At 50.2% G+C, this 27,928-nt stretch overlaps 1 protein-coding gene across 8 annotated transcripts; it reads left to right on the top strand.

Moving 5' to 3' along the window:
- The first annotated feature begins 506 nt into the window (after positions 1-506).
- Tecr (trans-2,3-enoyl-CoA reductase) lies at positions 507-27,863 on the top strand. Of its 8 annotated transcripts, none has more exons than XM_051194902.1 (13): positions 507-672; positions 25,226-25,276; positions 25,787-25,838; positions 26,140-26,184; positions 26,261-26,364; positions 26,439-26,554; positions 26,628-26,733; positions 26,811-26,883; positions 26,970-27,013; positions 27,109-27,166; positions 27,240-27,328; positions 27,505-27,550; positions 27,628-27,863. In XM_051194902.1, the coding sequence occupies exons 1-13, from the start codon at positions 658-660 to the stop codon at positions 27,753-27,755; spliced, it is 927 nt and encodes a 308-aa protein (XP_051050859.1). In that variant the 5' UTR covers positions 507-657; the 3' UTR covers positions 27,756-27,863. The 8 variants fall into 8 exon arrangements, with proteins under 8 accessions (XP_051050859.1, XP_051050858.1, XP_051050860.1 ...); XM_051194901.1 differs by having other exon boundaries at positions 26,137-26,184; XM_051194903.1 differs by lacking the exon at positions 26,140-26,184.
- The last annotated feature ends 65 nt before the right edge of the window (positions 27,864-27,928 follow it).

Raw genomic sequence — 27,928 nt, 5'->3', positions numbered from 1 at the left:
GTATATTTCAAGGGCTCAATAGCGTGTGGCCGGTAGTAACTAACCATGCTGTGTGCTTTCACACAGGCAGAGACAAACGTGGGTTTGCTTATAGGACCAGCTCTCCTAGGAAGGGGCAGTGACGACAATGAAGATCATGATGCAGGCTTTCTTTTCTTTCCTTCACTCATGGGACATGGAGTCCTTTCAAGAGTCCTGGGAATGACATGACGTCTCTTAGGCGGCTTAACCTCTACGCACATTAGCATTCACCCCGGAGTCTCAGCCCTCCAGCCACTCAGCGCTTTGCGCAGATTCTGGTGCATTGACCTGGCTTCTCTGGATTTCCACAGCCGCACTGCAAGGGGCGGGGCCAGCGGACCCGCTGCGCCGCGGCTCCCTTTTGATTGGTAGGTGGCCTATTTTAATCTTGCCTGCCTAGACAGGGGGTAGAGGGGGTTCACCGCCCCCTTCGAATCTCGAACGCTGATTGGTTCGTTGTGTGGCGCGAGCGGTGGGTGCACCTCACGCTGATTGGCCGGAGGGACGCGCTCGCAAGGAGGGGCGGAGCCGGAGTTGGTGAAGCGCTGCTGCGGTCGTGTGTGTTCCCGGGCAGTGTTTCGTGCGGCAGGGCGGCAACCGAGCTGCAGCGGAGCGGCGCCATCCTGTGGAGGAGCCATGAAGCACTACGAGGTGAGCGGCGCGGGGCTCGGGCCGTGGCTGCCGCAGGCCGCACGGTCCCCTTTCAGGGCCTCGGGACCCTCTTTCATGGTCCAGCTCTCCGTCGATGGCGCAGGCGCAGGCGCAGTATGTTCGGGGCCTGCTTGCAAATCCTATTGCGCATGTGCAGGGAGGTATTTATGCTACCCAGGTCTTTTGGGGGTACCTTTTCTTAGGGTCTTGTAGGGCTTGAGAGAAGCTTGCACGTTTTTTGCAGCATTCTCGGTGACCCGAGTGGCAGGTATTCAGGAGGCGTGCAGTGCGGTGCACTTGTTCTTGGTGCGAGCGACTGGTTCTCTTGCACAATCCCTGCACAGTGTCAGCGCCTTGGGCTCAGGAAGGGGCTCTGCGACTGGCCTACCTCTTCCGACCTTCGCACCCACTCCTTGCTCTGAATGCCTGGGCGGCGAGGGAGTTGATTCCACGGTCATGCGAATCGGTGACTGCAAGAGAAAAAAACCTGAGTGCGAAAGATCGTTCTGGAAGCTTAAGTCTTCTGACTCAATCTCGGGTCCCTTTTCATTTTAAAACGAAGTCTTGTGATGCTCATTTCGACCAAACTGATATTAGTTTGTTATTGCCGACTTTTAAGTAACGATCATAAAACAGTAACCGATTGCTCACATTCATAGTAAGAATGCTTTAGGAATCTTGGCTGACCACCGTTTTACTGAAATTCTGTTATCTTGTCCTCGAATTCAGGGTCCTGCTGAGATGGAATGCTTATTGATGATGTAGGTGAAAGTCAGAGATGTCAAGTGCATTGTCGAAAGGCCCCAGCTAGTATCTGCAGAACAGAGAGAGGGAATGAAGATTTCAAAGGCATAGTTCCTAACCACTAGCGATGCAGTTCTGTAAATGAAAGCTGGCAAATTGAAAGATTGCTTTTATTTCTCCTCAGATTTTAAAATTGTGATGAAACTTACCAAAATTTTCCACGGTAGCCATTTTCATGTACAATAGTTTAGCATTATTAAGTCTATTCATATTGAAATTTCACCACTGTCCATCCCTTTTACCTTTTTTTTTTTTTTTGTTAAAGACTAGAGTGAGGTTAGGTGTTGTCTGTGTGTCCTCCTCTGCACCCTCCCCCCCCAAACTGCTCTTCTCTACTTGTAGTGCTAGGGATGGAGCTCAGGGCCTTGCACCTACTAGTCCAGCCTCTTATATTCTCCTTCATCTTGTAAAACTGAAACTCTATACCCATTATACAGTATCTCCCTATTTCCCATTTCCGCAGTCCTTGGCAGCAACCACTTGTCTCTGAAATTGGAATTACTTTAGGAATCTTCAATACATGGGAGATGATTTTATCTTTATAACAAGTAGAATACCACTATTTCTAGTCATTCTGTAGTTTGATTATTTTTATATGTAATAAGTATAATGATATAAAATTATAAAAATAATTATTAATTTCCCCAGGTCCTTTGAAATCTTTAATCTGGAAATCCTTTTTTTTTTTTTTTTTTTTTTTTTTTTGAGACAGGGTTTCTCAAGGTTTTGGAGGCTGCCTGGAACTAGCTCTTGTAGATCAGGCTGGTCTTGAATTCACAGAGATCTGCCTGCCTCTGCCTCCTGAGTTCTGGGATCAAAGGCATGTGCCACAGCTGCCCAGCACTCCTCTGCCTTTTTTAAAGGTAAAGTGACAAGAACCAGGAGGGAGGAGTCTAACCCTTTGCAGGGGGAGGGGGAGCCATGGTTCAGTTTGAAAAGCACAGGTAGAAGATGGAATTTACAATCAGTCATTTTAATTTGCTATTGAAAGTCAGGCCAGGTAGGCTCTTGATGACAATGACGGGGTGGGTACTTTGGTTTTAGGAACTTGAACACAACGTAAGGCTCATGGTTTGCTGGAAAGCATGCTCTAATGTGCTCCAGTCTTCTCTGCCTTACTTCTCAGAGTGCTCTTGATGGGCTGGTGGTAGTTCCCTTGTCAGAGCACCTGTTTAGCGTGCATGCATGAGGCTCTGTGTTCCATATCAGCATTGCACAACAAAGGCAGATAAGAACCAAACTGGGGAATAGGGATTCAGTTCATTTGGTAGAGTACTTTGCTAATGTGCTTGAAGCCCTGGGTTGGATTCCTGGCACTGAATAAAACCAAGCAAGCTGACACATGCCTTTAGTTCTTCTAGCTCTTGGGAGATGGAGGCAGAAGGATCAGGAGTTTAAGGTTATCTTCAACTACATAGTGATTTTGATGCTAACCTGGGCTAGAGATCCTTTCTCAAAAATCCAAACCAAATGAAATAGACAGAAAAAATAAAAACAGAAAGCCAAAGTGACCTTGGAGGGGAAAAAACATTATTTCCTAGTGTTCTGTTGTTCTCTGTTGACATTTGTCTAGTACCCACTGAGGCCATCATTTTGGCATGGGGGCACCTGCTATCTTCTAGCCTGGTTTGCAGAACTGTCGGTGCAGACCAATAAAAATGGAAGAGATCCTTTCACAGTCAAGATCTTGGGAAAAGCGTCAGTTATCCACATTAAAGCACAGGTTTCTGGAGTGTTTGATTAGCACTCAGGCGGCCCTGGGCTCCATTCCCAGCACTGCAGAAAACAGGCATGCTAGCTCATGTGTGTGCTTCCAGGAATTGAAGGGGAAGGTGGCGGGATTAGAAGTTGGCTACACAGTGAGTTTCAGGCCTCCCTGGTAAGATGGCTCAGTGACCCAACTTCCATAATTTATCCTCTGACTTCCACATACCACATCATAGTTGTAGCACCAGTGTGCATGTAGTACGATAAACAAAAAAAAAATTTTTTTTTTTTTTTTTTTTTTTTTTTTTTTGAGACAGGGTTTCTTTGTAGTCAGACCTAGCTGTCCTGGAACTTGCTCTGTAGACCAGGCTAGCCTCTAACTCAGAGATCTGTCTGCCTGTTTTCCCAAGAGCTGGGTTTAAAGGCATGTACCACCATGCCTGGCTAAAAATGTAACTTAAAAAAGCAAAATAATAGATACCTCTGAAGGACTGAGTCCATCCTTTGTCTCCCCCCCCCCCAGGCAACCTTCAGCCCACCAGAAGGCGCCGTTCCCTCAAAAGGCTTTCTTAGAGACAGTGAGATAGCTCATCTGGTAGAGGCAAAGTTTTGAAGGCCCACTTGAGTTTGCTTCCTAGACCCCACAAGGTGGCAGGAGAGGACTAATTTTCTAGAATTAAAAAAGGAAAGACTTTTTTGCATAGACAGACACCTTGGGGTACTGTGATGCACAACTACTGTTCCTAGACTCTGTGGTACTGAGACGGAATCCAGGTTCTTGCACATGCTCATCAAGCTCTGCCACTGAGCAGTACCTCCAGCCATAGGGCAGTTGATGTGATAGACACACTTGGTGCTCAGGGGCTGGAAAAATGGGTCAGAGGTTAAGAACTCTTCCAGAAGGTCCAGGTTCAATTTCCAACACCCACGTGTGTCTAACGTATCTGTAATACCAGTTCTAGGGGCTCCAACACCCTCTTCTGTCCTCTGGTCTCTGTTTAAACTAGGTACACATAATATACATGCAGGTCAATAATCCTTAAAAAAAAAGTCATGCTTAGAAAATTTCATGTCCTCCTCATTGTCACAGGGTCAGTTAATGTCACAGGGCACAGCAAACAGTATTTTACCTGGTGGAGAGATTGTGGTTTTTTTTTTTTTGGTAAGTTTCATATGAGCTCGGTTCATAGTTTAGCAGGAAAGAAAACCCTTTCCATGGCCTAGGCCTTATTGAACAGTTGGTTGTGGGCTTGGTGTAAATCGTCAGGGTTAGTATGAGAGCTCCTTGTCCTAGGCTCAGGTCTTTTTTATTAGTGTTTTGCCACTGGAGGTGACATTGGAGATGATCCCTGTAGTAGCTGGATAGCCTTGTAAATCTGCTTATGAATCTCACAAGAGTCTGTTCTGTTGTATAGAGAGATCTCCTGTAGCCCCAGGCTGACCTCTAGCTTATGAAATGGTGTGAGCCACCAAACAGGCTATAAAGGTGGATACCCATCTTGCAGATTATTCTAGACCAATTTATTACTTTACTTCAGGCAAGGTCCTGCTTGGCTGGCTCCCTCCAGGGATTTAATATGAAAATTCTAAAAGTAGAATTTTGGTCAAGAGGCATTTAAGAAAATTATTATTTTTAATGTTAGACACTGAAACCCAAGGCCTTTATTACATGCTCTGAACAGGTGCTCTACCACCGAGCTGCATCCCTGGCCCTTGATTTAAAAGTTAAAACAATTATTATTATCATCGTTATTACCTTATGTTTGGGATATGTCACAGCTGTATGTGCACAGACCTATGCAGAAGCCAGAAGGAAGGTGTTGGTACACTTTATTATTGATGGCCTCAGTTTTGAAGCAGGGTCGTTTCCCGAACCTGCAGCTAGGAGAGCAATACCCAGGACTGCTTCCCTGTCCATCACAACTTGGGGTACAGGTGTGTGGTAGGTTCTTTGATCTCAACTCAGCAAATGCCTGTAATCCATGTGCTGTCATTCTAGCATCTGTGTGGCTCTGGCTGACCTGGAACTTGCTGCTTAGATCAGGCTAACTTCAAATTCAGAGCTCCACCTGCCTTTGCCTCTAGAGTGCTGGGATTAAAGGCATGTGTTACCATGTTCAGCTTTCCCTTGGATTCTTGAAAGGGTTTCATTAGGTAACCTAGGACTACTTGAATTTATGTTCCTTCTGCCTCGGCTATGATTATTAGCATTACAGGCATGTGTCATCATGCTTGGTGCTCTGATGCAATTGTTTAGGGGCAGAAAACTGGTAGGAGATAGGTAAGGAGAAAGTAGACCTGTGTGCAAGTGCTGAGACAGGCCTGAGGCTGAATTCTGGCATGGCCCTTTGATGAAATGGTGGTTTGACTCGGGAGAATTGGCTAACTGATCAGCTTGTCTTTACTTGCTCCTTGAAACAAAACCTGCTTGATTGTGAAAGGACTATGAATATTTGCACATTATGCTGAGGCTGGAAATAATACCATCAAAGTTGTGCATGCAGGAGGTGTGTGATGCATTTAGGTTTTTTTTTTTTTTGAGATACTGATTTTAGGCATCCCTGTCGTGGAACTCACAAGAGATCTGCTTGCTCCTGCCTTTCAAGTACTAGGATTAAAGTCATGAACCTCTATGCCTGGCAGACTTCTTTTTAGATTTATTTTCTATGCTAGTGCAGGTGTGTGCTGTTGAGGGTCCAGCTGCTGTGAGCATTACACACCTTTTCTGGCTTAGCATGCTTCAGACCATGATCACAGATGTGGCTTATGCCTTGGTCAGGGAGTGGCTCAGTTTACACATCTGCCCTGCAGAATCCTTAGGCTATTCCCCTGCTCAGCATATTGGGGCAGGTGATGGCAGCATTAACCACTACACTGTACAGGTAGGAACTGACCCAGGGCAGGCTTCCCCTGGGCCAGTCCCAGACTTGGGTTAGCTGTATTTGTGCCCATTCTCTATCCTGGGAAGACAGTAAGACTTTCAGGCTTTGCAGCAGAGCTGGATTGAGATCCTTCTCTCCCTCTGGGCACATTCTTTTATTTTTATTTTGTGTGTATAGGTATGGGTTTTTTTGTTTTTGTTTTTGTTTTGTTTTTTTGCCTGCATGCATGTATCTGAGCACTACATGCATGTCTGATGCCATTGGAAGCCAAAAGAGGGAATCAGATTCCCTGGAGTTGGAGTTAGAGACAGTTGTCAGCTGACACGTGGGTGTTGGGAGTTGAACTTAGATCCTCTGCAAGAGCAGCTGGTGCTGTGAACTGACCTAACTCTCTAGCTAGCCCTCACAGGCATTTTTTTTTTTTTTTTTAACTTCTCTAGCCTTTGCATCCTGAAATGACATAATGGGTTTTGAAGAATGTGTATTACTCTTACTGCATTTTCAGGGACATCAGGCTGGCAGCTTAATTGTCCACTCTGGGGCTGTTCGTGTCCTGAAAAGGGACGGGTGCTGCAGCCTGCTCCCTACTCCCTTGCCTGCCCTGATTGCACATTGCTGAGTCCCAGGGATAACCTCCTTTACTTCCAATGGCAGCCCCTTACTAGTGCTCTGGTGAGCATTTGGTGCGCAGTGTCTGCTTAGCTCAGTGCTGGGCACTGCACAACAGCTGGCGCAGGTGCAGTGCGACATCCACAGCTCAAGGCTTTGGTGTCAGGCAGAGCAGAAAAGACTTGAAGAGAAGGTGAATCTGTGTGGAGGAGGCTGAGTCACAGTGGAGGAGGTAGGAGACCGAAGGACCCTGGGAGGAGCTGAGCTGATGGCTGTGATGTGCACTAGTTAGCTCAGTTAAGCAGTGGGCAGCTTAGAGGCCCGCAGAGCTCAGCAGAGCCTTGCTTCACAGATTCCTGAGTAGAGAGAGAGGAGCAAGTGGCCTGGACACACTGGCTGCTGCATAGAGCTGGTCCAGAAGAGACTTGCAGTTCTGATAACATTGTTGGCTTTGGTTGGGAGTCCTGCTGTTTGACAGGCAGGTCTGGCTGGGTGGGAAAGCTGGTTGGTCAAGTTCAGGTCTTAACACCTCTTGGTGCTATTACTAGTGACAGATCAGAGCGTTTTAACACCTGGGAATCCTTACCCCAGCTGTGAGTGTGCAGCCAGCCATCATAAGTATAATAAAGCTGTCTAACTAACATGGTACATGTGCTCATTGCCTTTAGTCTCTCTTTTGTACCACCCCCCCCCCTTTTTTTTTTTTAATAGAAAGGTCTCACTTATGCAGTCCTAGCTATCTGGAACTCATTGTATAGCCCCAGGCTGGCCTTGAACTCAGAGCTCTCTCTGCCTCCTGAGTTCTGGGATTAAAGACTTACACAGCTGCATGTGATTTATCTTTTTCTGTTTTGGTACTAGGGAGGAGCCCAGGGGTTGGAACATTTTTCGCTCCAGTTCTGCTCATACTCTGGTCTAGCCTTATCATATATGTGGTTCTTATCCATATGGGGAAACTAAGGCACAGAACAGCGAAACTTCATGTCCATACCGTCATGTGGTAGAGTTCAGGTCAGCTTTGGAGGTGATATGTGAGGAAGGAGTGGGCATATGATTGTAAAGGACATGGTCTTTGGGGGCACCTGGCCTGTTTGCAAGGCAGTTATTTTACCTTGACGATTCTTAGGTAGGAGGCCAAGATAAGGATACCAGTGTCTGGGCCTGAGGGAGGCTGAGGTACTGGGCACTATTCCTGGCTGCAGCTAAGTTCCCCGTTATCAGTCATTAGGTGAAGGCAAATTTGTGTCCCTGTGTGCTGTCTGAAGTGCCACTCTCAGGGCCTGGAAGGAGCAGCCATGAAGGTTCTGCCATTCAGCTGCCCCGCCCCCTCTGTTACACAGAGACAGGGTTTCTCTGTGTAACAGTTCTGGTTGACTTGGAACTCACTTTGTAGACCAGGCTGGCCTTGCACTCAAGAGATGCACCTGCCTCTGCCTCCTGCTTATTTATTTTATGTTTATGAGTGTTTTGCCTGCATGTCTGTATGTGCACCACGTGTGTGTCTGGTGTCTGGAGGCCAGAAGAGGGGGTTGGATCATCTGGGATTATAGTTACAGGTGGTTGTGAGCCACCATGTGGGTGCTGGGAATTGAACCTGGGTTCTTCGAAAGAGCAGCAAGTGTTTTTAACAGCTGAGTCATTTTTTCATCTGCCTCCTTATTTTTTAAACATATTAATTAATTATTATATTTATGTAAGTGCGTGTGTGTGTGTGTGTGTGTGTGTGTGTGTGTGTGTGTGTGTGTGTGTATGTGAGATGGCTCACATGCCGCAGTCAGAGGACAAATTTCATAAATTGTTTTTTTTTCCTTCCATTATGGGATCCTAAGAGTGAACTAAGGTCACCAGGTCTGCATGGAAGTCTTTTACTCTGGGTCATTTTGCTAACCCTGTTTTGTCTTTTTTTGGAGGAGGGGGGTTGGTTTCAAGATGGTTTCTCTTTGTAGCCCTGGCTGTCCTGGAACTTGCACTGTAGTAGACCAGGCTGGCCTCAAACTCACAGAAATTACCTACCTCTGTCTTCTGAGTGCTGGGACTAAAAGTATGTGCTACCATGTAACAGTTTTCTTAAAACAAAACACAAAACCCAGCTTACTTGATTATGTGTGTCTGTGTGCATGTGTGTGGGTGCCAGAAGAGGCCATCAGGTCTCTTGGAGCTGGAGTTACAGGTGTTTGGTTTGTGAGCTTTCTAACATGGATGTTAGGATGCAAATCAACTGTTGACTAAGTGGCATGATCACACAGCAGCTGCTCTCAGTCACTGAGTGTCATCTCTCCAGTTGCTTGGTCATCATATCATCGTGTGTTATGGTCCCCTACCCCCCACCCCCCACCCCCGGGTTTTCTTTTTTTTAAAGACAGGCTGTCACTATAGCCTTGGCCTGCTTGGAATTCACTGTGTAGACCAGGTAAGCATTGAACTCACAGAAATCCCCCTTGTCTCTACCTTCAGAGTGCTGGGATTAAAGGTATGGCCACCACATCTGTATTTGTTTGTTTGTTTGTTTATTTTTTGGTGAGCCTGGGTTTCACTGAAGCCCTCACTGGCTCAAAATTCCTGCCTCCTCCTGTCCCTGTGTGCTGAACACTGGGGTTAAAGGTGTGAGCACCAAGTCTGGCCTATTTTCATTTTATTTTTCTTGGCCATTTGTACTTCTTTTGAGAAATTGCCTTTTATTTCCTTTTATTGATTAGATGACTACTGATTTTAGAGTTTGAGCTCTTTATATCCTGTTGAGTATTACTGCCAGATAGGTGGCTGCTGGCCAGCATCCTGCAGTACTCTGGCTACAGGTTTGGGGTTGTCCTTATCCTTAGCTTGAACTGTGGTCCCAGTCCTTACTTTGAACTCTGCTGAGACAGCAGCCACTGCCTAGGGCCCAGCCTTCCTTGTGGAAATCCTATGTTGGAAGGTTGGCTGGGCAGGGCTTGGTTTTGTAGCTTCCCTAGGGACCTGTGGAATTTATGCCAGGAATGATGAAACTCTTTTACCTGTTGATTTGCTTAGGCAAATTACACACATTAGTGTGTAATTATCTGTTTATTTTTAAGTCCTTGGGGGCCCTCACATAATCATTATATCAGAAAGGTATAGGGCCATTGTTCCTTATTTTCAACTTCTCCCAGCCTCTTTTGCAAGAGAGAAAGGTACTGGACATAGCTCCGAAGCTGTACATAGCTTTTGGTTGATGCAAGGGGAGCTTATGTCCTCTTTCAGGCAGCCCTGGGAAATGACTTCTGAATCCTCTTGCACCTGGAAGGGTATAGAAGCTTGGGCTGGGGTGTAGGAGTCTTGTCAAGTCAGGACAAGGGAAGGAAGTATGCATTGGAATCAGGCAGCCTCTGGAGCCAGATGACCCAAGTGTGCATGTATGTGTGCACACATGTGTGCAGGTGGAGGCTGGGTGGAGGTCGGGTCAGGAGCAGGTTGGGAAAGGTCACTTTTGGGGATGCTTTCAGAACACAGTATCAGAATCTTTAGGGCTAGGTATAACAGAAGCATTACTTTGTCACTTGGTATGCTGGGGGATTGGTCCAAGCACCCCTGAAGATGAAGAAAAACAAGCACTCTCAAATCCCTTGTAAAGTTGGTGTTGTCCTAGCTTAGGGAGTTTGCAGGTCTTCTGTAATGTCAAGAAAAATGTGTCCATGTTCACTGTAGATTTTTATTTTATTTTTTGAAGTCAGGATATTGCCTGTTCATGCTCTTGAACTTGTGATGATCCTGCCATGGGCTCCTGAGTATTGAGATTGTGACTGTTACATACACATGCCTTTTGACATAGACTTTTCTTATAGCCCAGGCTGGCTTTGAACCCATTCAGTAGCTGAGAATGACTTTGACTTGTGACTCTCCTCCTGGTACCTCTGTGCCACCATGCAGTGTTTATTTGGTGCTGAAGATGGAGCCCTGGGTATTGTGCTAGGCAAGCACTCTGCCAAGCCACATTCCCAACTTAAGTGGTATATTGTGTGTGTGTGTGAGAGAGAGACAGAGACGGAAACAGAGAGACAGAGAGACTGACTGTCTCTGTGTGTGTTTTGCCTCCCTCCTAGTTCCCAGATGAGCTCAGAGCTTGTGGATCTCCTGATGATGCAAGTCTGTTTCTGGCCACTGACCCACAGAGCACAAGGGCAAGCTCTGTTGGTGGCCACATGATTCATCTCTCTAGAAGCCCACCAGAAAGGAGAACGCACCATCTTCTGGCCTCAGAGGGAGTGGCCCAGGGTTGGGGTGTGTGGCAGATTTCACCTTGAGTATGAGGCCTGCACTCATCATAATCTATGTGGGCTGCCCTCTCTGTAAAGACAGTTAAGCCTTGATTTAGGAGTTCGCTATTTCTCCCCTTTTCTTTCTCTTTTCCTTTTTTCCTTTTATTTTTTTCTGTGTTAGAGCTGGCCAGAAGGGGGCATTGGTTCCTTTGGGGTTAGACTACAGGACATTGTGAGCTGCCATTGGACACTAGGACTGGAACTCTACAGAGATAGCAAGCACTCTTGTTTTTTGATATAGGGTTTTTCTGTGCAGCTCTGGCTGTCCTGGAACTCATAGGGTTTTTCTGTGCAGCTCTGGCTGTCCTGGAACTCACTCTGTAGACCAGGCTGGCCTCAAACTCAAGAGATCCACCTGCCTCCCGAGGGCTGGGATCAAGGGTGTGCACCACCACCGGCTTGCAGCAAAAGTTTTAGTGTTAAGTTGGGAAGCATCTTATAATCAATTTAACATTCCTGTTGATGAGGCTTTCCTGGAACTTAGGTGTCTCAGTATAGCCTTGAACTCATGCTGATCCGCTGTCCAGTGTCCTGAGGGCTAGGATGAGAGATATACTTCATTTTGCTTATATCTGTCATACACACTTTGTTTTCCTTGAAAACTGGTGGCATGTACTAGTTAGTGGTGCCTGGGAGCCAGACAAAGGTACCCTTTCCCTGACTCCTGCCTCTGTACCTTTCTTAGTCCTAATCCCCTCCCTGATCCTGTCACACTATCTTTGCAGCCACCTTTGCTCCACAGTTGTCCCCAGTACTCAGAAGGCTCCTAAGACCCAAACCCACCCAGGCACTAACTACAGTGGCTTGCTCCATATAGTCTCAGACTGCAGTGCTCCCAGCTGCCTGAGTCCTGTGCTTCCCCAGGGAGCCTTCTCTGGGCCCTCATGGTACGGAGCTCACGTTTGCTTCCCTAACCCTGTGGCCTTCTGGTTTTCTGTGCTTTCTGGTCTGCTCTCTTCCCCTGCTGAGGGAAGGGTCTAGGCTTCTGGGGCTATGGGGGTTCTCATCTAGACTTGTCCTGAGGAGCATTGAAACTAAGTCACTGTGAAGAGGCCACTGCAGTCAGCCTTAGGCAGAGCTGAGTGGTGCAGTCCCAAAGCTGCCTTGATGGCCTGGCTGATCCTGCAGCTGCCATGGGGCTGGGGTTAGAACTGGACTGGGACCCAGATTGCCTGCTATGGCTGAGTGATGTCATATCCCCCCTGCCCCCAGTCTCTCAAGTCTTGCTGTATAGCCCAGGCTAGCCTCATTATCATGACAATCCTGCCTATATCTTCTCAGTGCTGGGATTAAACTCCTGGCTTTTTTCACTGTAGGTTCTTGAGTCAAACTCAGGTCCTTGTGCTTGCCAGCCTCTTATGTTAGTTCTTTTGATAGGGTCTCACTGCGTAGCCTAGGCTGACCTGGTAGCCCTCCTGCTTCAGCCTGCCAGGTGTTGGGATGGCAGGTGTACACCGTGTGGACATCTCCCATCGTAGATGAAGCAGGCATTCCTCAGACTACTCAGGAGTCTGGTCTGAGGAACTGGTGGAGTTTACTTCAGCTGCTTTCTTTCCTCCCCCTCGATATTATGTCTATGAGCACAGCTAGTGTTTATGTTAAGAAAGAGAAGAGTCTGCTGTGGTAACATCCTGTCATCTCAGCACAGCTGAGGCAGGGGATCAAGTGTTAGAGCAAGCCTAACTTACAGCGGACCTGCCTCACACTCAGCCTCCATCTGAGCAGACACGAACAGCCTGTGACATGCTGCACAGGTGCTGCAGGGTGCTGAGGAGCAGAGAGCCCAGCCTTAAGGCAGATGGCAGCAGCTTCTCTAGAAGCCATTGATGCTGCTGCCTCAACCCATTCCTGGCTTGATTTTGTTCTTTTTTTTTCGAGACAGGGCTTCTCTGTAGCCTGGCTGTCCTGGAATTCACTTTGTAGACCAGGCTGGCCTTGAACTCACAGAGATCTGCCTGCCTCTGCCTCTGCCTCCTGAGTACTGGGATTAAAGGCAATGACATTTGGCATTAACTTACTGTACAGTAGTCTAGAAATAAAGTTGCATATTAACTTTAAATGTTGTTGGTGGTAGGGGCTGGAGAGATGGCTCAGAGAACTTGTTGCTTTCACAGAGGACCCGAGTTTGGTGCTCACAACCATCTGTAATTCTAGTTCCAGGAGATATGACACCCTCTTCTGACCTCCGGGGGCATCAGGAGCACACATTTTGCACATACATACACACAGGCAAAACACTCATACACATAAAATAAATAAACACAAGAAAAGGTGGTAGGAGGGGGCTGCCAAGGTTGCTTAGCAGTAAAGGTGTTTGTCATCCAGCCTGAGAACCTGCGCTCCATCCCCTAGACCCCCAAGTAAAGATGGGAGGAGAAAAACACACACATGCTCCCCAACAAATGAGTGAATGAATGAACAAAGAGACATATCCTTGGGATTGTTGGGGTCAGTGAGCTGTAGGCCTATGGAAGGCCCACATCAGAAGAACAAGGTGGAGTAACAACCAAGCTTGTCTTCTGGCATCTATAAACATATGTGACAGCCATACAAACATACCCATGGGTAGTCACTCATTGCTCAAGCAGGAGATAGTGATAATAAATAGTAAAATATACTTTTTTTTTTTTTGGTGCTGTGGATGGGATCTGGGAACCTTGTGTCTTGTTGGCAAGAACCCTACCACTTCGAGCCACACCAGAGTCCCATCCAGATAGATCCAAGTGTATTCTTTTTTTATTTTTGGGATAAGGTTCTGCCATGTAGCCCAGGCTGGCTTGAACTTGAGGCCCTCTTGCTTCAGCTTCCCACTGCTGGGTGCCTAACTTTCAGGTGGGTTTAATAGGTGCTCGAGTGAGCGCACACACGCACGCACGCACGCACGCACGCGCACACACACACACACACACACACACACACACACACACACACACACGCACGCACGCACGCCCCCAAACTAACAAAACAAAATAGTATGTTCAAACTTGAGTCCTACCTTCAACTTTCCTCCCAACCCCAGTGGTCAGGGTCCTGCCCGCCTCCCCACTTCACTTCAATGGCAGGCGGTGCCTGCCTCTCCTCAGCTACCCTAACTGTCTCTGTTCTTATCAACTGTGAGCATGTCCCCTCCCGGAGCTCCCACACCACCATGGTAGGCTAAACCAGGCTGCCATGCTTGATGTGAGGAGGGCCAGGGTCAGTCTGCTAGGCTTTTTGGGCCTGGCCCTTCCTCAGTTGCCCCCCCCCCCAGGTGCAAGAGCAGCTGGGGGTCAGCTACAGGCTTGGTGGGGTTCCAGAAGTTTGTATGTGGACCTGAATGTCGGAATTCCACTTGCATACGTGTGTCTTAAAGACAGCTGTTTTGATTTTTGTTCCCCAAATCAATTAAAAATGTAAAAGCCAAGCCGGGCAGTGGTGGGGCACGCCTGTAATCCCAGCACTCGGGAGGCAGAGGCAGAGGGATGTCTGTGAGTTCGAGGCCAGCCTGGTCTCCAGAGCGAGTGCCAGGACAGCTGGGGCCACACAGATAAACAGTTTCTAAAAACAAACAAATAATGTGAGTCACTCCTGACTTTATAAAATGTGCCATGGGACCAGGTGCGAACAAGCCTCATCCCCAGCACTCTAGGCTGAGGCAGAAGGGATGAAAATTCAGGGCTGGACTGGGCTGTATAGTTTGAATTTTTTTTTTTGGGTCACAAAAACAAAAGTGACAGTGAAACCCCAATAATGGCCAGAGTTGGCCTTTTGGCCAGAGCTAGCCAATTTCCTTATCTAAGCCATCATCACCCCCTCAACTGAGAAGTTTTTGTTTGTTTTTTTAAGCTTGGCTTGGTTAGTTGGTTTTTAATTTTATTTTTGTTTGTTTGTTTGTTTTTGTTTGTTTTTCTTGTTTCTGGGGCTAGTAACCAGAGCCTTATGCAGGCTAAGCATGTGTCTTATTTTTGAGCTACATTCTCAAGCTCCAAAGCAATTTCAATATCACACATTCATAGGCCTTGGGTGGAAATATAGTATAAGAGTCTTTGAGATGTGCTCTGAATCTGAACCTCCCAGTGCTGGGGTTACTTGTATGTACTGCCATGCCTAGCATCATTGTAATTTTGATGGGATTTTATTTTCCCAGCCTTGAGCTGGGCTCTGACCCCCCACTCACTACAAGCTTGGTGTATAGAGTGAGGTCCAGGTCAGACAGGGTTATACCATGAGACCGTGTGTCAAAATCAAAACATGCAAAATCAAACTCAAGCTTTCCCTCTTCTGCCCGACTCTCTATAGCTCCCGCTCACAGTAGAAGCCTTGGGACCATCTGCCCTGTCACCTCGTGTCACCTCTTGTTTACACCCCTCCATTCTCTCATGCATGTGACTCCAGGCCACACTCTGGGCCCTGCTGCTTTTCATTTCAGGGCCTTTGCACAGCTGTTCTCCTCTTGAGGACGGGACGGCTGCCTTTCTGCTCTCTATTCCTCCAGGACGTGGTTGAAGGTCCCCTTCAGGGACTGCCATCCTCACCCTCCCACCCCAACAGAATTTCACTGCACTGTAGCCTGGCTGGCCAGGCTAGCCTCAAACCCACAGAGATCCACCGGCCTTTGACCTCTTCAGTACGTATAGCAAGGGAGGCATTTACTTGACCACTTTATCTAAAAAACCCAACCAACCAACCAAAAAAATAACAACAAAAAACTGCACCTGCCTCACGCGCACACCACTCTCCTTTCCATGCATTGGTTTTTGATGTCATGTTACCTTCTAGTATTATTATATAGAACTATTTATTATATTCATTCTCTTTCTGTCTCTTATATACTGGGGGTTGAAACTAGACATTACATAAACTCAAAAAGCTCTCTTTCCGTGGCCGAGTATGCAGAGACCTGAATGTGCCTTGGCTTTTCACATACAAAAAGGGATCACTAGTAAAGGAGAACTCTTTCTTCAAGAATGAGTTGTGAATGAGGACCCTTGAGGGCTGTTTGGCAAGCTGAGCTCATGGGCAGACTCACCTGCCTGCTGGCTTGTTGGAGTCAGGTGGACACAGTGGACAGTGGCCGATGAGTGACTCTCGTTAGACCATCCTCCTGCTTCAGCTTCTCTAGCTTCCTAAGTTTCCTGGCCTGCCAGACTCTTCCTGTCCAGAAGTGGAGAGAGGCCTGTATTAGATCACCGGTTGCAAGAGGGTAATAGGTGTGAGGGCCTGGGAATAGGACATGTCCTGCTCTGGAGGAGGGCAGAGGGTACCCAGGCTGCAGATCCCACAGCCAGGGCTCATCCATACTAACCCCTAGTTAGCCCCTAGTGAGCAGCCCTTAGGGTGAGGCCCAGCCTTCTGAGCTCTTAGCCTTGTCCTGGGGCTGGAGACCTGTGCTGCCCAGCTGCAGTGTCTTGTCAGTAGGGTGACAGTCTCACACTGGCAGCCCTGTGAGAACAGTGGGGCGGATGTGCTTACTGCCTGGCCATACCCTTGAGGGGAAGGGAAGGAGAGCAAGGGAGTGACTAGGCTTGGTGAGGACTTCTGGGTGGGCCATGTCAGGATGATGGGGTGTGTGCCCCATCTGGCCCTGGGAAGAGTTTTCTTTTTTTGCTGAGGATAAAATCCCTGGCCTTGTACTCCACTACACAACTAAATACCTGCTGTCCACTGAGATATAGCCCAGCCACCAGGAAGAATTTTTTTTTTGGTACTAGGAATTGAGCTCAAGACCTACTGCATGTATGTCTAGGCCTCATCCCTTTCCATGAGAGTTCTGGAGCTAGGCAACTGTTAAGACTTTCTGATGCTGGCAACTAGGGCAGTGTTCTTCCAGCCAGTCCACTGGGTGGTGCTATAGCAGTCTTTTTGTTTTTAATTTTATTTGCAACAGTATTTTGCTAAGTGGCCCAGGTTAGCTTTGAATGCAGCGTCTTCTGCTCCAGTGCTGGGAGTCTAGTTATGCACCATCATGCTAGCCCACAACAGTCATTGTGAATTCCCATGCAGCCCCACCAGACAGTTAGAACATTCTCCCATGAACGTTCCTGTTTGCCTGTCTGACCTTACTTAGTGTTGGAGACACCCTTGCTTTCCCAGGCTGGAGGGTGGCCTTTGCCTGCCACAGGAAAACATGGAGTTGTTGCTCCATCCTTTCTCTGGCTTCTCTGGTTTTAGGAGGTGGCCTGGGTATAGTCCCATGTAGATGATACATTCTGCGTGCCTTTGAAAGCAGAGTCTGGCCCTTTAAGGTAATGTGTGCTGTAGTGTGTGCGCTATGCCTGCCACTCCCCCACCACCCATCCCCCATCCCTTTGTGTGTTACCATCTGAGTTGCCCTCTGGATAATTGTATCTTGGCTGTCCCTTTCTTCCTGCCTCTCTGCCATGCTGAGGACGTAACCTAAGAGCCTTGCGTATACTAGTCAAATGCTCTATCCACACCTCAGTTTTGTGTATTTTTATTTCTTTCTTCATTTGTGCTGCTGGAGGTCAGTGCAGCTTTTGTTGCATTTGAGACAGGATCTCACTATGTGGCTCTGGCTGGCCTGGAGCTCACTCTAGATCAGGCTGGCCTCAAACTCACAGAGATCTATCTTCCTCTGCCTTCAGAATACTGGGTTTAAAGGTATACACCACCACACCAAGCACAAAGTAACTTTAGAAGCAGAGGGAGGTAGATCTCTGAGTTCAAGACCAGCCGGGTCTACCTGACCGCCAGGAATGCATAGTGCGATCCTGCCTCAGAAACAAAACAAACAGAAATCCTCAACAGAAAAGTGTGTGCGTGTGCCTGTGTGCAAGCATGTGGAAAGTAAGGGTAGCTCACAGCAGTCTGTTCTCTCCTTTCACCGAGTGAATCCTGGGGGATAGAACCTTGTCATCAGGCTTGGTGGCAAGCATCTACCTGCTAAGCTATCTCTCTAGCCCAGCCTTTCCCCCTCCCCACCCCTTCTCCCCCACACTTCACTGCTGTGGTCTCTGCACTCGGTGCCAGTCCTGAGTTGAGAACCTGTGGACATGGTGTTCAGACCCTGGCTCTTATCACGTTGCCACAGGGCTGGAGACCAAGGCCTGATCACAGGCCAAGTATAGGTGGCCAGTGTCTCTGCTGTTCCTGCCCTGAGCAACCTCTTCCCATCACTGGCCTCATAGAGAGGATGGTAGTGAAGGACCTGCTCCCTTGCTCCTTGCGTACCCTGGAGAAATAAAGTCAAATGCCAAGACCACTGGGAAGGGCGAGTTTGGGATAGAGCAGGTGCAGTCTGCTGGCTTCCTGGCAGCTGTGTCCCAGTCATCAGCTATCACAACTTTATTAGGGTTACTGGGTATTTCTGGAAAGTAAAAGGGAATGGAAGCCAAAAGCATTGAGCTGGAGTCTCAGGTGAACATGGGGAAGCTGTCTGTCTAACTGGTAAGCTGCCTGCACCGTGCTTAGGCCAATGGTTGGGCCCAGTCTCTACCCTAAAAAGAATGCACACACGCTTGTACCTCGTGAGTGCTTGAAACAGCTGGCTGGAGGACCAGCAGCTCTGTGAATCTTTAGCCGGGTTTCCTGGTAGCGGTGAGCAGAGAGAGCATGCTACCCTGCCACATGGAGGCATTGCCTTTGTGTCTGGGTTGTCTTGCTCTCTCCATCACTGAACTCATGGCCAGCTTTGAAATTGTATGTGGCTGACATCCTGGTTCAGGCATTCACACCTGGTTGTGACCTGGTTGTGCTTCTCAGCTTGTGGACCTTGTGGACCTTGCTTGCTCATCGGGGATGTGACTGTGAAGCCTGCTGTGGTTGGTTGAATGATGGTGGCCCACACAGACTTATATATTTAATACTTGGTCCCTAGTTGGTAGAACTGTTTGGGAAGGATTAGGAGGTGTGGCCTTATCACTGGGCGTGGGCTTTGAGGATTCAAAAGTCCCCGGCATTTCCAGTTAGTGTTCTCTTCCTCGTGTTTATGTTTCCAGATGTGAGCTCTTAGGCATTGGTGGCACACGCCTTTAATCCCAGCACTAGGGAGGCAGAGGTAGGCAGATCTCTGTGAGCCCAGCCTGGTCTACAGAGTTCCAGGACAGCCAGGGCTCAAAAAACAAAACAAAGCAAACAAAGAAAAGATGCAAGCGCTCAGCCACTGCTCCAGTGCCATGCTTGTCTGCCGTGATGGCCGTGGACTCTAACCCTCTGCAACCATGAGCTCCAAATGAAATGTTTTCTAAGAAAGTCTGGGGCATGGTCTTGGCATTGGTACAGCAGTAGAAAAATGACCAAGCCAGTTCCTGCTTCCTCAGGTATGGGCCACGAAAGGAGAGGCATTTGTGAAGCTGCTGTGTCTGGGCAGGGTTGGAACTGTTTGCCAGTGTGCCACCTAGAGTCACCGAGCAGGCCCCAGAGTTCTAAGTGTGTAAGTTGGGGTTGACCTGGAAGGTTGGGTGGCGGCACCAAGCTGTCCTGTCACATGAGCTCTGCAGCCATGGTCTTGCTTATAGGCAGAGAATCTTGGGGCAGCAGGGCCCCCACATTTGTGAAGAGGGGCATGCACCTCGAGTTTTTGTGGCAGGTAGACATTGCAGACCCCACTCTTCCAGCCTGGCTTTCACAGGGCTGACCCTTCCTACTGGGCTCGGGAGGCCACACTCCCTTCATCCCCACTTTGAGGCCATCTTAGAGTCTTTTGCTTCCGCTGTTCACCTGTCTAGAATTCAGCCGTTGTTCGCGCTCTCCCCTCCCTCACTCTCCGAGTCCCTGAGCCTTTGCCTCATCCCTCAGAATGTTCCACCCGCGCTGGTAACTCTGACCTCTGAACACTTGAAAGAAACTTGTGTGCCTTCTCTGCTCACACACTCTCTGAGTCCCATCAACCCAGGTGGAGGCCAAGGTCCTCCCCACGGCCACCAGGCCTTGTGCAGATGGCTCTCCCTGCTCTCTCTGGCCTCCTCCCTGCTCCTCAGGCATGCTGGCACAGTGCAGCCTTAGGGCCATTGCCTTTGCTCTTGCTTCTGCCTTGAACTTCTTTACCTAGCAGAGTGGATGGCTGTGTCCTCCCCGCAGGGGCCTTTGCTCACATACTTTCTCAGGGAGGTCTTAACAGCCTTTTCATTCCTTTACCTTATTTTTAGCTTTATTAATTATTATTTTTGAGATAGGGTCTTTCTGACCAGCCTGGAACTATGTAGACCTGACTGGCCTTGAACTCTGGGTGGTCTTCCTGCCACTGCTTCCTGAGGGTTAAGATTACTGGCATGTGCTACCATGCCCAGTGGCCACCCTGTCCATGTTCTCTATATCCCCCATCTTGGTTTCCCTCAACTCTGGTGACAATACAAGTTGCTGTGGTTTGTCCTTCCCTTTGACCCTTCTGTCTTGACAGAGGCTAGAAGTGAGAGGGGGGCTTGGTAGTGTTTGTCCCCATGTCCCGAGGCCCGCCTGGGGAGAGAAGGGAGGCAGGTGGTGGCTCCCCGAGGTCCCTGTGGTGTAAGTGGAAGGGTAAGCTCAGGGCTTTCTGGTCCCACCCTGCACCCAGCTGTTTACTTGATCACAATGGTTAGGGCTGTGCTGGCTACCCTTCCGCCTGCTGGCACAAGGGGCAGTGGAAAGTATTGCAGCTTCTACTGGCTGCCTCCTACCCCCACATGGCCCCTTGTTGCTTGTGTTCAGGCTCAGTGCCACCAGCTGGGTGGGGCATAAGTCTGTCAGCCCTCTGACCTTGGGTTGCAGGACAAGGGGCCTGAGCTCCTAACCTGTGCCTGGCTGGCTCCCATATACATCTGCCACTGCTCCTCTGCTACAGTCTGCCCAGTTATATGACATTCTGTGTGCTTCCCTTTTTTCTGTGACAAAATCTTGGCATGTAATAGCCAAGGTTGGCCTCCCATTCTCTGATCCTCCTGTCTTTACCTCCTCGTGCCACCGTGCCTGGCCCAGTGTTCACTCTTGGTAGCATTTATTCTAGATGGGAGATGTTTAAATGTTCCTGTGCTTTTCTTTCCTTTTTTGTTATATCCAGTTCCTACACTAACTGTGGGAAGTGGCAGTTGGAAAGATCCCCCCTTGAAGCTAAGGAAGTGAACGGTTTGTCTAGGGCCATATCGATGGGAAGTGGTCTTTTTTAAAGCGTAGTGTCCACGAAATGTGTTACCACCTCTAGGTCATTCAGAGCCTACCAGCTCTTGGGTCCATTGAGGGATACCCCAGTTTCTGTGGGGGCTGGAGCCCGGTAAGCTGATCCGTGCTCAGGGTGGGGTGCCTCAGAACCAGCGGTGTGAGGCCTGGTAGCCAGAGCACTGTGCAGGCTTAAAAGCACCCAGGGAGCAGGTGCCTCACACCACATGGCTGCCTTTGATGTGGTCTGGGGCAGAACACGGCGCCTGGAGAGGCGAAGTAGCAGACAGACAGTGGCGAGAGCTGTGAGAGGCCCTCAGGCCTGACCCTGGCGCCCTTTCCCCTACCGTTATTCTAGCTGTGCTCTACCTGGAACCACCCTGGGTGTAGAAAACAGCCAGGCCCAGGGCAGGTAGAAGGAAGGGTTCCTAGGTCTTTTTCAAGCAATAGTTTATTGAATACACTGCCAGGGGCAGTGGACCAGGTTGTAACTAGAGTACTACTTGCAGCCAAACATTTTTTTTTTTTTTTTTTTTTAAGAGAAGGTCTCACTTAGTTCAGGCTGGCTTCAAACTTGGTATGTTGCTAGGGTTGTCTCTGAACACCTGATCCTGAGTCCATCTGCTGAGTGCTAGGGTCACAAGCATGTGCCAGTGTTGCTGTTTTAAAATTGGTGGATGAAATGTTCCCGGTAGCCAGAGGAGGAAGGCAGGAGCCCTGTAACAGTGATGCATGACTTGCTTCTGTCGTTGGGCTCCCTGCCTGGCTGGGACACCCTGTGTGTTACCTCCCAGTCTCAGACAGGAACAGGCAAATCTCTGCTGCACCAGCCTTGATCTTGCCAGCCCCCTCCACCCCATCCTTCTTTAGGGTGGGCTTCTTCTTGCCTCCCAGTCTGCTTTGCTGTCCTTGACCTTGGGCTAGCAGAAGTTGCTGTTGGCTGGGCCTGGCCTTGTTATCTTAGTCCCTGGGTGAGAAGTCTTCACAGACTAGTGGAACTGTCATCGCAGAACTAGTATGGGTGCCCGGTGCCAGGGCTCCTGCCCTTGTCTTTGACCCTGTCCATTGTGCTCTCAGCCGCAGGGGCCCCCCCATCCCCCAGGCTGGGAACTCAGGTTACCCTCCTGGGCCACCCTCATCTGTAGGAGGATTCCCTTCCTTAGCTCAGCTGTGCTGCTTTCTCCCTGCAGCAGGAGGGGCCAGAGGTTGCTGGTTGCCTGCCCCTGGCTAGGGTACCTTTCAGCACCCTGCTGTGCTCCCTGACCCTAGGCCTGGGTGCTCCTCAGTGTTGTACTTTAGGCTGACTTGTGTGTGTGTGTGTGTCTCTGTGTGTGTGTATCTGTGTGTCTCTGTGTGTGTGTGTGTGTGTCTCTCTGTGTGTGTATCTGTGTGTCTCTGTGTGTGTGTCTCTCTCTCTCTCTGTGTGTATCTGCGTGTCTCTGTGTGTATGTATGTGTCTGTGTCTCTGTCTCTGTGTGTGTGTATCTGTGTGTCTCTGTGTGTGTGTGTGTTTGGGACAGGTACAGGGTAGGGGTGGAGGTGTCAGTGGTTGAGTGCAGTGAGGACCAAGGTCTAAGAGGTACATGTAGATTTTCCTCAGTCTCCTTAGTGTGGAGAGGGGAGACCCTGCCTGTTCCCTGGAGCTGTGTTGTCTTTTCTTTTTGTTGGACACTTTGCTTGTCTGTTGCCTGTGGGGGCTGGAGTGTAACTCAGTGGTATTGTACCCACCTCACAATGCGAGAGCCCCTACATACAGTCCCAGAGCTTTTGGAGTGTGGTTGTGACTCTAAGTATAAGTGCACAGTTGAAGTGGGTATGGTAGACAACTAATCCCTCAGCACTTGGGAAGGCGAGACAGTGTTAAAGAGTCAGACCCTGCTTTCTCACCTCTAAGTACCACCCCTACTCCCAAAGGATACAATCAGTGACATTCAGCACATTTCATTGTGCAGCCCACCTCTGTGACACCTTTGCATCATCCACAAAGAGTCGGGTGTCCCTTAGTATCTCCCTCTGCTGCCGCCCCCGTAGCCCGTGGGGGGCATCAGCAGGCTGCTGTCTGCCCTGGTCTGGTCCTGGCCACTCCTGTTGTGAAAGTCTGGCATCTTTCACCCAGCCAACCCCCTTGCTACACTTAACATAACTTTTATCTTGCTTTTGATTTTGAAATAATCCTAGAGGCTTAGGGAGTTGCAAAAATCACAGCAAGAATGGCCTCTGACCCACTGGGAGAAGATGGCTGTGAGGATCTGGGGCTTGGGCAGGACGTGGGTGGCCCCTCACTCACCTGGTTCAGGCTCCTTGTGGCTTGGGGATTGCTGTTCAGTGTAGCCCCTTCTCCATGCTGTTTTCCTGCCACCCACTTGCAGCCAGTTGGTGCACCAGGGTTCCTGGCCTTGTTGCAGAGCCCCGGCTGGGGGAGAGGGTAGGGTTTCAGCCCTCCCCGGCAGCTGGCCCAGTAGGGAGAGGGGCTGGTTGTATTTTAAGCTGTTGAGTGGTTCAGCAGGAACTCCGTGGCCGCCTCTCCCAGTGGACATTGTGCTGCCTTCCTGTGATTCCATGGCCTCTGAGCATGTGCACAGTGCTCATGGATCCAGCAACTACTAATATATCTACAGCCCAGAGCCCCCCTACCTAGCCCCTTCTAGCACATTCCTCATGTACTCATTCCCTCTCATTTCTGGTCTGATACTGTCCTTGTGGGGTTCAGGCCACAGGGTGAGGCTGAGTTTGCAGTGGATAGCAGGTGATCTCTGTGTTCCCTCCTGGGCTGTGTCCTTGATGTAGGCTCTGGCATAGATGGGCAAGCAGGCCTGGGTGCCACTGGCTGGTATAGGAGCCTTGCTCTGAATTCAGGCCAAGGCCCTGCAGGGCTGCCCTCCTTGTGTAGGGCCACCTCCATGGGGCCTCCCTACCTAGTCACCAGATAGTCACTCTTGTGAGCCCTCCCTACATACACATGCACGTATACACACATGCACATACTTCCCTCATGCCAGCACCGTGTTGGTCCATGCACATCCTCTCAGGGACCCTTAGCAGGCCAGGCCTGGGGGCAGACCCTAGGATTCTACCTTAGCCTGTGCTCTGGGAGCATGCAGATGGCTGTGGCTAGTTTCTCTGGTCTGTGATGTCCCCTCTGTCAGGATAGACCCCCATAGGATCCTCAGGCCTCTCCCAGCCAGAATGCCAGCAGCCTTCTCTGACCTTCTGGGGAAGATGCCTCAGATCCCTTGAGCTGTCTCCTTACTCTGTTCCTATGCACCACTGTCTGGCTCTAGCCTGAGTATTTCTCCTTTGGAGACTAGACCCCAGGGGTACAGGCAGGCCTGGGTTGTGTGTTGAAGGCTTTGGAGCAAGACTCACCCATGGGTGAGCACGTTGATGTAGGCCTGCTGCGGTAGACTGCCATGCAGGTGCTTTTGAACCAGGTGTGGGTGGAACTGTTGAAGAATGAGGAGTAGATGGAAAGAGGGGTGGAGGGCCTTGCTCACTCTTTCCTCTCCATACTAAGAAAAGGTACTGTGCACCAATAACTCTGGCATTTGTCACCTCCCTGGGAACACAAATGCACAAGGGAAATAATCCGGTGTTCCTTACAGCTTAGAAGTGGAAATGGATGAGCTGTCTCTCAGATTCTCCAGATAGCTGGCATTTCCCCAGGCCCAGTGACCTGTCAGCCAGAGCTGGGCACTTGGGCTGGGCTTGTCAACCCCTGCCACTGGCTGTGGGTTTTTTCCCTTCTCTGGGAGATCTTCTTGTTCCTGACACTTTTGAGGCCCAGTGTCCACTCAGCCGCCTCTATGAGGGTAGCCCCCAGGGGAGGACTGTGCTGTGCCTCTTCTGGGGGACTCGGCTGGGATGGTTTTATATTTAGCTGTTGCCGGGCCCTGGTGCCACTCCGGTTACATCTGGCATTGAAGCTGGCTGGGCCTGGTCAGACACAGGCTCCCTTCCAGCCCGGAGACAGAATTTGATCATGCTGCCCAGCCCAGCTCAGAGCAGCTTTGTGAGGGGAGGTCGGAGGTGGGGGCTGGCGGCTGGCAGTGGGCACCACAGCCCGGTAGGCAGAGCAGTAGGGCCGGCAGTGGAATGGATATCAGCTTGAGCATGGTGGCCAAGGAGGCCCACCAAGGCCTCGATGGTCTTCCCATGCCCGTGCCCCACAAGATAGCCAAGAAGCATAAAAAGGCGGTTCTCTTCTTTGAGGTGGAGATTCTGGATGCGAAGACAAGGGAGAAGCTGTGCTTCCTGGACAAGGTAGGACTGTGACCCTGGTGGTGAAGCTGTAGGGCTGAGCAGACATTGGTGGCCCCCTTGTCCTTCAGAGGGCACACAAGGGGTATTGCTTTCATCTAGAGCAGCAGTTCTCAACTTGTGGTCTTGACCCCTGTGGGCCTGCGTATCAGATATTTACATTGTGATTCATAACAATGCAAAATTACAGTTATGAAGTAGCAGTGAAATACTCTTATGTTGGGGTCACCACAACACGAGGAACTGTATTAAAGGGTCACAGCATTAGGAGCTTGAGAACCACTGAGCTAGAGTGAGTAGCCCTGGCCCCTACGTGGGGCTGGGAGCTGGCTGCCTGGTAGGGGAAGGGTTAAGGCAGCCTGGAGGGACCCTATGTCTCTCTCTGTAAAGGAGGTGGAAGACAGAATCATCTGCTGAAGCCAGCGGGTGTGATCCTGACCGCCTGTGCCTGGCACCCTTGCCCCAGAACCTGGGTCTAGGCTCCCTTGGGGCTGACACCCTGTTCTTTTTCAGGTGGAGCCTCAGGCCACCATTGCTGAAATCAAGAACCTCTTCACCAAGACGCGTGAGTCCAGGCCCCACACTTCTATCCCCACTCCTGTCACCCCTCTGGATGAGACCTGGGCTTGTCAGCACACTGGAGTAGTGAGTGGGGCCCATCTGACTGGGCAGGCTGCCCCCGTGTGGCCACCTGCAGGAATGCTTTTATGTGTTATCCAAAGGACAAAATCCTCTAACTGTTTGGGTGTGTCGGGAGGAGCCAGGGGTCCCAGAGTTCTGGGAACCTCGAGAGGCAGGCTGAGTTAGGATGGGCAGGCTGAACCCAGCCAGACTGGGTGCTGCAACCCCTCACCTTCTCCTAGCAGACCCGCAGTGGTACCCTGCCCGCCAGTCCCTCCGCCTGGACCCCAGTGAGTACAGACTTTCCCTTGGGCTCTCGGGGTGAGAAATCCAGGGCAGTACCTGAATACTGACTGATCTCTGTAGAGGGGAAGTCCCTGAAGGATGAAGATGTGTTGCAGAAGCTTCCTGTGGGCACCACGGCCACACTCTTCTTCCGGGACCTGGGGGCGCAGATCAGCTGGGTGACGGTAAGCCCTGACCGCTTCCCTGGCCCCTGCCTTTAGCCACCTGGGGTTACTTACCTTGTGTCTGGCACTCCCAGGTCTTCCTGACCGAGTACGCTGGGCCCCTTTTCATCTACTTGCTCTTCTACTTCCGAGTGCCCTTCATTTATGGCCACAAATATGACTTCACGTCCAGTCGGCACACAGTGGTGCAGTGAGTGGGGCCCGCGGGGGGTGGGGGAGGGCGGAGGGCGGAGCAGCCCCAGCTGAATCACCTACCCCACTAGCCTCGCCTGCATCTGCCACTCGTTCCACTACATCAAGCGTCTGCTGGAGACTCTCTTCGTGCACCGCTTCTCTCACGGAACCATGCCTCTGCGAAACATCTTCAAAGTGAGCACCTTTCTCCTTCCGCTCTGCCCCCCAGCAGCACCCGCCCTCCCGAGGCTAACTCGTCTGCTCTCTTTCAGAACTGCACCTACTATTGGGGCTTTGCTGCATGGATGGCCTATTACATCAACCACCCTCTCTACACGCCCCCCAGTAAGTGGGCCCAGACAGTGCCCTCACCCTGTGACCCCATCACCAGCCTTCTCCTAATGGGTCTCTTCTTCCTGCCTTTTCTGCAGCCTACGGAACCCAGCAGGTTAAGTTGGCGCTGACCATCTTTGTGGTAAAGAGGCCGCGATAGCAACCAAGTGTGGTGAGGTGAGGTGGTTGGGTGGGCTGAGGCTAGGGCCTCTGGACTGATCCCGTTCTCCTTGATAGATCTGCCAGATTGGCAACTTCTCCATCCACATGGCTCTTCGGGACCTTCGGCCAGCCGGTGAGTGGGCTGCTGGGGCTAGGGCTGGGCGAGCTGGGTGAGGTATCAGACTTACTCTTGTCCTGCATGCCAGGGTCCAAAACCAGGAAGATCCCGTATCCCACCAAGAACCCGTTCACCTGGCTATTTCTGTTGGTGTCCTGTCCCAACTACACTTACGAGGTGAGAGACTGCCTCCTTCCTCTCAGGTTTGAGGTCCTATATGAGGTAAAGTGTAGGGATGGGTTGTGGGGGAGCATTTAAGCTTGAATTTGGGGAGACTGCTGCCTGCCTTCCCCAGGGGGACCTGTGATGCTGGGCTTCCCTCTGTGCCCTCACCCTGCTTGTGCTGCCCACAGGTGGGGTCCTGGATTGGCTTTGCCATCATGACGCAGTGTGTTCCAGGTGAGTCCCTTGTTCCTGTGCGGTGCCCTTCCCTTCTGGCTGGGCATCCCTATTCTGATAACCCGTTCTGCCCACAGTGGCCCTCTTCTCCTTGGTGGGCTTCACCCAGATGACTATCTGGGCCAAGGGCAAGCATCGCAGCTACCTGAAGGAGTTCCGTGACTACCCACCCCTGCGCATGCCCATTATCCCTTTCCTGCTCTGAGCAGCTCCCCATGGGCTCAGCCGAGTAGCACTCTCTACCCACTGCCCCACTGTCCTGGGGTGACCGTGGCTCTCTGGCAGCAACAATAAACCTGCTTACCCAGTTGGACTTGGGCTTTGTGTTCTTTAGGGGTACAGGGCCCACGCCGCTCCTTCCCACCCCTGAGGCAGTGC

The sequence above is a fragment of the Phodopus roborovskii genome, unplaced genomic scaffold, assembly GCF_943737965.1.
Source record: "Phodopus roborovskii unplaced genomic scaffold, PHOROB, whole genome shotgun sequence".
Classification (NCBI taxonomy): domain Eukaryota; kingdom Metazoa; phylum Chordata; class Mammalia; order Rodentia; family Cricetidae; genus Phodopus; species Phodopus roborovskii.
The sequence above is the reverse complement of the archived record's forward strand: the minus strand, read 5'-3'. Positions and strand labels throughout refer to the sequence as shown.

What these genes read in the sequence shown, in the direction of transcription:
- Tecr (XM_051194899.1), top strand. Translation starts at nt 25,109, where the DNA reads ATGGATATCAGCTTGAGCATGGTGGCCAAGGAGGCCCACCAAGGCCTC. An exon ending in GAACCTCTTCACCAAGACGC is followed by an intron (nt 25,839 to 26,139) that starts GTGAGTCCAGGC and finishes TTCTCCTAGCAG; the next exon opens with ACCCGCAGTGGTACCCTGCC. An exon ending in GTCCCAACTACACTTACGAG is followed by an intron (nt 27,329 to 27,504) that starts GTGAGAGACTGC and finishes TGCTGCCCACAG; the next exon opens with GTGGGGTCCTGGATTGGCTT.